Below are 12,113 nucleotides of genomic sequence, written 5' to 3' on the forward strand. Positions count from 1 at the left end.
AGAATCGGAAACAGGCTCCAGGCTCTGAGCCATCAGCCCAGAGCCCGATGCGGGGCTCGAACTCACAGACCGCGAGATCATGACCTGGCTGAAGTCGGACGCTTAACCGACTGCGCCACCCAGGCGCCCCAATGTTTATTCATTTTTGAGAGACAGAGCACACATGGGGGAGAGGCAAAGAGAAAGAGGGAGACACAGAATTCGAAGCAGGCTCCATAATCTGAGCTGTCAGCACAGAGCCTGACGCAGGGCTCGAACCCATAAACCGTGAGGTCATGACCTGAATCAAAGTTGGATGCTGGGGCACCTGGGTGGCTCAGTCGGTTTAGCATCTGACTCTGGCTCAGGTCATGATCTCGCGGTCTGTGAGTTCGAGCCCCGCGTCAGGCTCTGTGCTGACAGCTCAGAGCCTGGAGCCTGTTTCAAATTCTGTGTGTCTCCCTCTCTCTCTGACCCTCCCCCATTCATGCTGTCTCTCCCTGTCTCAAAAATAAATAAACGTTAAAAAAAAAATTAAAAAAAAAAAAAAAGTTGGGTGCTTAACCAAATGAGCCACCCAAGTGCCTGTGTTTGGGTTTTTTAAATGAATGTTTTTGATAACATGTGTAACATAAGTTCTATCTGCAACTGGGTGTAGGTGGAGTTATTTGACTCTTAGAAAATATAGGTCAAATCTTCTTTCTGGACCTCACCTGTTTCTGTTTTGTGAGCCATGCCCCCACTTTACTAAGTTGTCAGAGCTTCATTTCATGTGTCTGTCTTGCTGGGGTCTTCCTCTGTTACTCCATAGTCCTGGGAGTTTCCATCAGTTCACAAATCTCCAAGCCTAAGAGGTGTATGTTGGTTCCTCTCAAAGGCTGTCTATGACTGCACATCCCTGGATGTATCACATGACTGTTTCCTAATTGTTTCTGTCATGAATTGTCACAAACGAAGAGGCTTAAAAGAACACAAACTCGTTGTCTTAAAGTTCTAGAGGCCAGAGGTCCAAAATGAGTTTCACTGAGCTAAAATCAAGGTGTCTGCAAGGTGGTGTCCCTTCTGAGGTCTCCAGGGAAGGATCCATTTCCTGGCCTCTTCCAGCTTCTAAAGGCACCTGCATGTTCCTAAAGGCCGCTTCCTTCATGTTCAAAGCCAGCAGCATAGCGTCTTCAAATGTCCTTTTGTCCCTCTTACCCCATCTCCCCCTCCTGGCTGTCACTCTCATGCTCCTTCTTTTATAAGGATCCTTGTGATTACATTGGCCCACCTGGGTAATCTCCCCATCTCCACATCCTTAGCTCAACGGCACCCGCAGAGTCTCCTTTACATGTTATGTGACGTATTCACAGGGACCAGGGATTAGGATGTAGACACCTTTGCATGTGTTGGAGTGGGGGGAGGGTGGGGGGGGCAGCCTATGTAATCACTTTTGTAGTAATTGTGACTCCCTCCGTGATGTCATTTCCACGTCTCGTTGTCTGCTAGCTTGTGTACAAGCTATGGCTTGAGGTCGGCAGTCCTGGCTTTGGTGCATCTCGCCAGGGAGGACTCACAGAGTTCATTTTCCCCGTGTGATTGATTTCTAGGCTTTGGTACTGCAGCATAGGCAGCAATGGCTGTCATCATCTGTCAACACTTCTCCAGCAAAATTCAAGCCTTACGCACTTGGATCTGGGGCTGAATCACATAGGAATTACTGGACTGAAGTTTCTGTGTGAGGCTTTGAAGAAGCCAATGTGTAACCTCAAATGTCTATGGTAAGTTATGTTTTTTTGAATTTTAATCTGTATCTGAAATAAAATAGTGTACTAATCCCCCCCCCCACCAGCTCTAGTGTAAGAGATTGGAACAAATCTAATTATTAAAAAAAAAAAAAAGTAAGATAGCAGTTTTCACAACTTTTGTTTTTATTTATTTATTTATTTTTAAAAAATTTTTTTAACGTTTATTTATTTTTGAGACAGAGAGAGACAGAGCATGAACAGGGGAGGAGCAGAGAGAGAGGGAGACACAGAATATGAAACAGGCCCCAGGCTCTGAGCTGTCAGCACAGAGCCCGACGCAGGGCTTGAACTCACAGACCGTGAGATCATGACCTGAGCCGAAGTCGGACGCTTAACCGACCGAGCCACCCAGGCGCCCCACAACTTTTGTTTTTAAATCCCCAAATTTGTAGGCATCCACAAAAGACTCCAAATAGCCAAATCAGTTCTCACAAAGAACAACAAAGCTGGAGACATCACATTTCCTGGTTTCAAACTATATTACAAAACTGTGGTATCAAAACAGTATGGTATTGGCATAAAAACAGATACATAGACCAAAAGGACAGAATAGACGACCCAGAAATACCCCTCCCATATATACAGTCAACTGATCTTTGCCAAGGGCACGGGTACTCAATGGGGAAGGCATGATTTCATCAGTAAAGAGGGTTGAAAAAAAACCCCTGGATATCCACATGCAAAAGAATGAAATTGAACCCATACACGATACACAAAAATTAAATCAAAATGGGGCGCCTGGGAGGCTCAGTCAGTTAAGCATCATGATCTCACCATTCGTGGGTTCAAGCCCCTCATCGGGCTGACAGTTGGGAGCCTGGAGCCCACTTCAGATTCTGTGTCACCCTCTCTCTGCCCTTCCCCCAGTCGCACTCTGACTCTCTCTCAAAAATAAATAAATAAATTTTTTAATGTTTGTTTATTTTTGAGAGAGAGAGAGGAACCGAGAGAGGGGCAGAGAGAGAGGGAGACACAGAATCCAAAACAGGATGCAGCTGTCAGCCCAGAGCCCAACATGGAGCTCGAGCTTACTAACCATGAGATCATGACCTGAACCAAAGTCAGACGCTTAACTGACTAAGCCACCGAGGTGCCCCCCAAAATTTTTAAATTAAAAAAATATAAACTCAAAATGGATTAAAGACTTAGGACACAAAACTGTAAAATTCCTAGGAGAAAACATAGGGCAAAAGCTCTTTGACATTGGTCTTGGCAATGATTTTGTATATATGATGCCAAAAAGTACCAGCAGCAAAAGCAAAAATAAACAAGTGGGGCTTCATCAAACTAAAAATCTTGTGTCTACCAAAGGAAACAGTCAACAAAATGAACGACAACCTACAGAAAAATATTTACAAACCACATATCTGATAAGGGATTAATATCCAAGAGAGATAAGGAACTTCTACAACTCAACTTTTTTTAATGGGACCTAAATAGACTTTTTCCAAATCAGACAGACAAATGGCCAACAGGTAGGTGAGAGACTGTTCAACAGCACTAATCATCAGGGAAATGGAAATCAAATCCACATGAGATATCACTTCATACCTTTCAGGATGGTTGTCATCGAAAAGAACACAGGTAACAAATATTGGCGAGGATGTGGAGAAAAGGGAATGTTTTTGCACCGTTGGTAGGAATGTACCGCCGTATGGAAAACAGTAAGAAGAGTCCTCAAAAAGCTAAAAATTGATGTATCATGTGGAATCCCACTTCGGGATATATATCCAAAGGAAATGGAAACGAGGTCTTGAAAAGGTATCTGCACCTCCATGTTTGTGGAAGCATTATTCACAATAGTCAAGATGGGAAACAACGTAAGTGTCCATCAACAGAGGATTGGATAAAGAAGAAGTGAGATATGTATACACAATGGAATATTAGCCATGATAAAGGAGGAAATCCTGCCATTTGAGATAACACGGATGAAGCTCGAGGCTAGTAGGCTAAGTAAAATAAGACAAAGACATCACTTATATGTGGAATCTAAAAGAGCTGAGCTCATAGAAGCAAAAAGTAGAGTGATAGTTACCAGGGGCTGAGGGGTGGGGGAAATGGGGAGGTGCTGAGGGAAGCATACAGACTTCCAGCCAGAAGATGAAGAAGTTCCGGGGCACCTGGTGGCACAGTCAGTTAAGCATCTGACTGGATCTCTGTTCAGGTCATGATCTCACGGTTGGGAAGTTCAAGCCCCTCATCAGGCTCTACACTGATGGTGCAGAGCCTGCTTGGGATTCTCTCTCCCTCTCTCTCTCTGCCCCTCCCCCTGCTTTTGTTCATTCTCTCTCTCCCTCTCTCAAAATAAATAAATTTAGAAAAACGAGTAAGTTCCAGACATCTAACGTATAGCATCGAGATTATAGCTAATAATACTGTGTAATATACTTGAAATTTGCTAACATAGATTTTTTTCTAATTCCAGTATAGTTAATATATAGTGTAATATTAGTTTCAGGTGCAATATAGTGATGCCATAATTCCATATAACATCTGGTGTTCATCACACAAGCGCCCTCCATTCCATCCCTTATTTATTCTGTACCCCCACCCACCTCCTCTCTGGTGACCATCAGTGTGTTCTCTATAGTTAACAGGCATTTAAAAGAACAGATCTTAGGGAGCACCTGGGTGGCTCATTTCGTTGAGTGTCCAACTCTTGATTTCAGCTCAGGTCATGATCCCAGGATCGTAGGATTGAGCCAATCAGCCTAACACTGAGCATGGAGCCTACGTAAGATATTCTCTCTCCCCCCGCCTTTCTATCTTTTCTCTTTCTCTCTCTCTCTCTCTCTCTTTCTCTCTCTCCCCCACTCTTTCCCTCTTTCTCTCTCTCTCCCCCTGCCCCTCCCCTGCTTGTGTGCTCTCTCTCTCTCTCTCCAAAATAAAAATAAAATTTTTAAAAAGAATAGATCTTAAATGTTCTCCCCCAAAAAAGAAATGAAGATAGTGTGTCAGGATGGGGGTATCAGCTAACACTACAGTGCTAATCATGTTGTAATATATTAACGTGCCAAATCAGCACATTGCACACCTTAAACTTACACGATGTTTTGTGTCAATTATATGTCAACAAGGATTAAAGAAAATCTCCAGAAACTTCTACATTTCAACAATAAGAAATAAGATCTACTCTCAGCAAATCTAGTGTTCTAAAAAAAAAAAAAGCAACTATGTGAGAGCTGACAGATGTAGTAATTAACTCGACTGTTGATCATTTCACAGTGTATATTAAATCATCACATCGTATACCTTAAATACATACAACTTTTATTCGTCAATTATTCGTCAGTAAATCTGGGGAAGAAAAGTCACTAGTGTGGTTAAAGGAATACTCTCTAGTCTAAGCCATCCAAAGGACACCAGTGAAGCATTTTGAGGATGCAATGCCTAAGGCATGGAGAGGCAGTCACCGGTGCCCCAGCTCCCAGCCTCCAGAGAGGTAGGGATTTGACATGTTGCCTCCACCGGCAGATAAATGACCTCAATTCAGTTCTGTCTCACAATTCCACATGAGTTAGGTACCTTCACTCAGATGCACTGGGGTCTGGAACCCTACCTGTGAAGGACCCCCAAATGGTAACCAGTTTTCTGACCTCTACAGCACAAGACGATAAGTCATGGTGTTCAGCCTCTACTGAGTAGTAGAAATGCTTGCAGGTTAGAGAATGCCAACACCCACCCAGGCTGTGCCTCAGCCCACTCCAGTCGGGATCTCCTCAAGTAAAACCCAGACAACGGTATTGTTAAAGCTCTCAGCATGACTGCAGTTTGCACTGGTAAGGATACCAACTGAACAAATCCTAGAGATCGCAGGTGGAAAACCACTGGTTGTTATGATTCATGGCACGTGCCTGTTTGCAGGAAGGTGACGATGTTAACGGTGATGGGGAGGGGGCTCTTCTAACCATGTGCTCTGGCATAGGGAAGTATCTAGTCAGCCATAACTTCCTGATGGTATAATCTCGGTTGTACATTTTAGGAAATGGAGTAAGTCATGTCCATCAGGAAAGTTGGTTATGATAATGAAATACATATGCATTTACTGTGCCAGGAAGTATGCTAAATGTTTGATATTACTCATAGCCTCTCCCAAATCCTGGGGTAAATTTAAATATGTGACCTTAACTCATACGTGTGTGTTCATGTATGCACAAACACATTGAATCTTTGTATAATATTATTTGCTTGGAATGAGATCCTTCATACATCATCCTTTATTCCTTTTTTTCTTTCAAATATCAAATCCAAGCCTTTTTTATTATTTAAGTTCAAGTTAGTTAACACACAGTGTTAGTGTTAGTCTTGGCTTCAGGAGTAGAACCCAATGATTCATCACTTACATATAACACCCGGTGCCCTTCCCAAAAAGTGCCCTCCTTAATGCCCATCGCCTGTTTACCCCATCCCCCACCTACCTCCCCACCAGCAACCCTCAGTTTATTCCTAAGTGTCTCTTAGGGTTTGCCTCTCTCTGTTTTTGTCTTACTTTCCCTTCCCTTCTCCTATGTTCATCTGTTGTGTTTCTCAAATTCCACATATGAGTGAAAACATATGATATCTGTCTTCCTCTGACTTACCTCACTTAGCATAATACCCTCCAGTTCCATCCACATTGTTGCAAATGGCAAGATTTTATTCTTTTTGATTGCCAAGTAATACTCCATTTATGTATATACCACATTGTCTTTATCCATTCATCCATCGATGGACATTTGGGCTCTTTCCATACTTTGACTATTGTTGATAATGCTGCTATAAACATTGGGGTGCATGTGTCCTTTCAAATCAGCATTTTTGTATCATTTGGAAAAATTCCTAATAGTGCAATTGGGTCACAGGGTAGTTCTATTTTTAATTTTTGGAGGAACCTCCATACTGTTTTCCAGAGTGACGGCACCAGTTTGCATTCCCACAAACAGTTCAAGAGGGTTCCCCTTTCTCCACATCCTCACCAACATCTATTGTTTCCTGAGTTGTTAATTTTAACCACTCTGACAGGTGTGAGGTGGTATCTCATTGTGGTTTCGATTTGTATTTCCCTGGTGATGAATAATGTTGAGCATCTTCTCATGTGTCTGTTGGCCATCTGGATGTCTTCTTTGGAAAAGTGTCCCATGTCTTCTGCCTATTTCTTCACTGGATTATTTGTTTTTTGGGTGTTGAGTTTGGTAAGTTCCTTACAGATTTTGGATACTAACCCTTTATCAGATAGGTCATTTGAGAATTTCTTCTCCCATTCTGTCGGTTGCCCTTTAGTTTTGTTGATTGTTTCCTTTGCTGTGCAGAAGCTTTTTATCTTGATGAGGTCCCAGTAGTTCATTTTTGCTTTTATTTCCCTTGCCTCCAGAGACATGTCAAATCCAAGCCTTTTTAAAATCTTGCTACCTGGGGTCCCTGAGTGGCTCAGTCATTAAGCATCTGATCTTGATTTCGGCTCAGGTCACGATCTTGCAGTTCAGGAGATCAAGCCCTGGATTGGGCTCTGTGCTGGCAGTACAGAGCCTGCTTGGGATTCTCTCTCTATCCACCCCAACCCCTCTCCTCTCCTCTTCTCTCTCTGTCCTCTCCTCTCCTCTCCTCTTCTTTCTCTCCCTCTCTCTCTCTCTCTCTCTCTCTCTCAAAATAAGTAAACATTGTTTTAATCCTGGTACCCTCTTCCAGATATCTAGAATCTGTTCTCATACCCCACACACATACTTATAACATGTGGGTTGTTGTCTAGCCTTCAACCTAGTCTGTATTCTGCCCTCTCAGTGCCGCTAGTTTTTCAGCCAAACACTAAGAATAACTTGTAAGATGTAACGCCCATCATGCTTCTTCTCAAAAGCCCCGGTGGTTCCCCATCTCATTCCAAGTAAAATCTGAAGTTTACAATGGCCTAAGGGCCCTATGTGAGATGGCTCCCTGTTACCTGTGGCTTCGTCTCTTACAACCCTGCCTGATTCACTCTCTTGATTTGCTATTGACTCTGGCTGCCTTGGTATTGTTTTACATGATAATGATACATGACCTCATAGCCTTTGCACAAGCTATTTCTCTGCTTGGGGAGCCCCCACTCCAGATCTCTCTAACGTTTGTTCTCTTCAGCCATTGTAGTGAGTGCCCTCCCCAGCTTCTCCCTTTACCCTTTGCCCTTCATAACCCTTATCAGATATGGCACACTACATACATCTGTTTCCTATTAGTATGAGCTCAGAGGGAAGAGATTTCTGTAGTTTCCTATTGGATCCCCAACACTCAAGAGTGTGCCTGGCACGTAGGATGGTTTCCGTAAACACTGCTTGAATGAATGAACTAATTTTTGTGTCTCCCCTGCAGGTTGTGGGGATGTGCCATCACCCCTTTCAGCTGTGAGATTCTCGCATCTGCCCTTGGCAACAACCGGAGCCTGATCAGTCTGGACCTAGGCCAGAATTCCTTGGGATATAGCGGAGTGAAGATGCTGTGTAATACCTTGAAACTTCAGAATTCCTCCCTCCGGACACTCAGGTATGATCCTTCTGCTCCTTAGGGTGTTTCCTCCGGGATAGCCGGTGTGCAGGGGGATGCGCAAACCACAGGGACGTGTGAGTCGCTAACGTTCAGCTTTTATCCAGTGATGTTTAGTCGCCAGATAATTCTCCCGTCGGCCCCTTCTGTTGCTTTGGAGAGTAAGATGAGTCAAAGGTGAGACTCAAACTCAGTCTGACGCCGGGAAGCTGGCTCTGGGGGCTCCTCTAAGTGAGGGACAGTCATGGTGGCCGTCTGTTGTTGAGTGAGGAAGATCAGACTCTCGTGTGGTTTCTTGAGTTTGTGTTGGTTACAGAGGTCTGGCAGTGGGTCCGCCTTAGGAGCACGTTCTCTGCTGTGAGTCCGCCATTGAATGAAATGAGTCTCTGTCTTCTGTTGGTCATCGAAGCAAGCTGTCCCTGAGTTGTGCTGTTCACTTGCTCCCATGGCAACAAAGAACCCTACAACTCTTTATTCTTAGGTGCGTGGGAACTTTAATATTTTCTTTTAGTTTATTTTTGAGAGAGAGAGAGAGACAGAGTGCAAGCAGGGGAGGGGCAGAGAGAGAGAAGGAGACACAGGTTCCAAAGCAGGCTCCAGGCTCTGAGCTGTCAGCACAGAGCCCGACATGGGGCTGGAATCCACGAACTGTGAGATCATGACCTGAGCCCAAGTCAGACACTCAACTGACAGAGCCACTCAGGAGCCCCCAGACGTGCGGAACTTTAAATTCTCAGATGCAACATAGACAGCTGATGGCTCGAAATGATAATTATGTAGGAGAAACTGATGAAATATTTACTTAATGTGACTCTCAGGTCGCTTGCTAGTCGAAAGAAGCAATGTGTAGAGTCTGAAGTTTGTTTCTGTTTTTAGCCCCTTTCTGGTGAGCTAGCTCCCATTTTATGTATCAGTGAGTTCTAATCGAGGTGTAAAGCCCCCCCCCCACAAAGACATTGAGCTGTTTCTTGAGACCACCCAGTCAGACGTGCTCTCCTGAGTCTGTGAATCTCAAGGGGAGCAATTCAAGATGGGGGCTTCTTGTTCAGTGACAGACCCTAGACAGGCACAGAGACCCCAGGTTCAGAACTTGGCTTTTGGTTCTTTGACTTTATCAGCTACCTCGTATCCTTCTGAGATGCTCTTTTAACTTAACTGGAATCCTTTTCTTTGGCTTAGAGACAAAGAGGCCCTGTCTTCACACCTCATTCTTAGAGCAACACCTTTATATATGCCGCTGTGGCTCACGCCCTGTTTCTGATTCCTTCAACACTTTTGACCAGACACAGGTCGACTGTGGGAACTTTTTCTGTCCTTCAACTGCAGACCATGACCAACCTCCTACACTCACGAATAGACACAACTACATTTGACCTTGGAGGGTCATGTTGAAAATATTTTTTTAATTTATTTTTTTTAATTTACGTCGAAGTTAGTTACCATATAGTGCAACAATGATTTCAGGAGTAAATTCCTTAATGCCCCTTACTTATTTAGCCCACCCCTGCTTCTGAAATCCTTCCAGTAACCCTTTGTTTGTTCTCCGTTTTTAAGAGTCTCTTATGTTTTGTCCCCCTCCCTGTTTTTATATTATTTTTGCTTCCCTTCCCCTATGTTCATCTGTTTTGTATCTTAAAATTCTCATATGAGTGAAATCATATGATATTTGTCTTTCTCTGACTGACTAATTTCACTTGGCATGATACCCTCTGGTTCCATCCACATAGTTGCAATTGGCACGATTTCATTCTTTTTGATTACTAATACTCCGTTGTGTGTGTGTATGTATATATGTATGTATATATGTGTATATATGTATATATATGTATACATATATATATGTGTGTATGTGTGTATATGTATACCCACACACACACACACATACATACACCACATCTTTTTTATCCATTCACCATTGATGGACATTTTGGCCCTTGCTTTAGCCAAAGTTATATTGATTGTGATTTTGATATACAAAAACATTGTGAAATCATCACCATCATCAAGCTGATTAACACATCCATCACCTCATAGAGTTTTACCTTTGTGTGTGTGTGTGTGTGTGTGTGTGTGTGTGTGTGTGTGTGTGTGGTGAGAACACCTAAGATCTATTATCATAGCAAATTTCAGGTACCCAATACAGTATTACTGTCACCAAGCTGTACATTAGATCTCCAGAACATAAAACTCAAGCCTTGTTGTGTGATTGTGTTGTGACCCTTAAACAGCAAAACAAAAAAATTGGTTAATAAGCCAACAAAACCAAGCGTTTCTGCCTGGCTCAGTCAGTAGAGCATATGACTCTTGATCTTGGGACATGAGCTCAAGCCCCACATTGGGTATAGAGATTACTTAAAATACATATATGTTTCTTTTTGGCATTGTAGTCCTGTATACACACACACACACACACACACACACACTAAGAAAACCAGGACTACAATGCCAACAAGAAACATGGCAGCTAATATCTTCAGTCTCTTACTTTTATACATATTTTTGCTTTAATTATTCCCTTTCCCCCACCCCATTCCCCATGCCCGTGAATGAATCTGGTTACCGAAAGGTGAATCCTACAAATGAGGCTGCTATTATCACAGGTCAAATAAAGGTGGTGATCAGCTAATGTCATGTCAAAGGAGACGCAAGTCTGGTCTGACTGACTTGGTTCAAGTGTGTATGTCTCGTCCTGGGTCCACCAAATAGAAGTTGCCAACATGAGCTGTGGAGTAGGTAGGTGTTGGAATTGATGGAAATGTCTGTGATTTAGTTCTGTCTCTCCAAGAATAATATGAGAATCGTCTGAGATCATGCAGGCATCTTAAAGCCATTACGGTGTTAACCTGGAATTATCTCTTGTTCCCTATCAAATCAATATGGATCCCTACTTTGCGGCACAGAATAATCAATAAAGACTGCCTCTCTTCTAAAGCATGACACTTGCAGGCTCTTGGGCATTTGGAATTAGCCTCCTTGAAACAACAAGAAACCTTCTTTTTCACTCCTGCTGCACCTCCAGGTTGAGGATAGATGAATCTGATCCTCGAATCCAGAAGCTGCTGAAAGAAGTCCAAGAAAGTGACCCACAACTGACCATTGAGAGTGATAAGCAAGATCCAAACAATAACCGACCTTCTTCACATGACTTCATTTTCTGAATCCCCTGGAGTTCTTGGTTCTCCAGTAAAGTCTGAGGTTGTCAAGGTGATGGGGGAACTTCCTCTGAGCCCTCTCAGTGATGTTAGGTATGGGGCCAGATGTTCTTTTAGCCTTGGGGGGGTGCCTTTGGCTTCCATAAAGCACACACAAGTGACTTACCCCTGTTACGGGTGGAATGTCTATATCTCGAGTCTATCAAGAGAAATAAAGGTGAAAGCATTCATGAAGGAGGTTATGTTTATTAATGGATTCTGACCAAACTTAGACACAAGATACTTAATTTGGGGAGAACCTAACCCAGCAGGGAAAGGGGACAGACATGTTTGTGATCCCATCAGTCCGTTCACTTTGCCAGTCACTGCCTGGCTCTGGCATTTCTTGACCTGCATGGATAGCTGTCTATAGGTCTTCCTCATCAAGAGTATTTCTACAAATCCTACGATATTTTGTAGCATTCTTAAGCACTTCAATGAAGCACATATATGATCACATCATTGCTGTTATTAACTTTTTAATAATTCCCCCCTTACAGAAAACGTAAGTTCATGGTGTGCGTAGCCTTTCCCCATCTAGCCCTCCTTATTTCATTGTGACCTACGGAATCCCAAAATTCCTTAAGGCAATTAATTGTTAAGAATCACTTTTTTATTAAGCGCTAATTTGTCAATTACTCTTTCAGTCATCCTACTTTCCTGT

The 12,113-nt window shown here is 43.1% G+C and overlaps 1 protein-coding gene across 1 annotated transcript in view; it reads left to right on the forward strand.

Moving 5' to 3' along the window:
• The window catches only part of NLRP2 (NLR family pyrin domain containing 2), a 31,211-nt gene extending 19,564 nt beyond the window's left edge, over positions 1-11,647 (forward strand). Inside the window, exons 10-12 of the mRNA XM_086690684.1 lie at positions 1,569-1,739; positions 8,088-8,258; positions 11,278-11,647. Of these exons, the coding sequence (XP_086546810.1) occupies positions 1,569-1,739; positions 8,088-8,258; positions 11,278-11,416 (481 nt within the window). The 3' untranslated portion in view covers positions 11,417-11,647. The remainder of the gene's footprint in view (positions 1-1,568; positions 1,740-8,087; positions 8,259-11,277) is intronic.
• The last annotated feature ends 466 nt before the right edge of the window (positions 11,648-12,113 follow it).

Source organism: Puma concolor, chromosome E2 (assembly GCF_028749965.1).
Source record: "Puma concolor isolate L17-30 chromosome E2, mPumCon1.1.hap2, whole genome shotgun sequence".
NCBI classification, from domain to species: domain Eukaryota; kingdom Metazoa; phylum Chordata; class Mammalia; order Carnivora; family Felidae; genus Puma; species Puma concolor.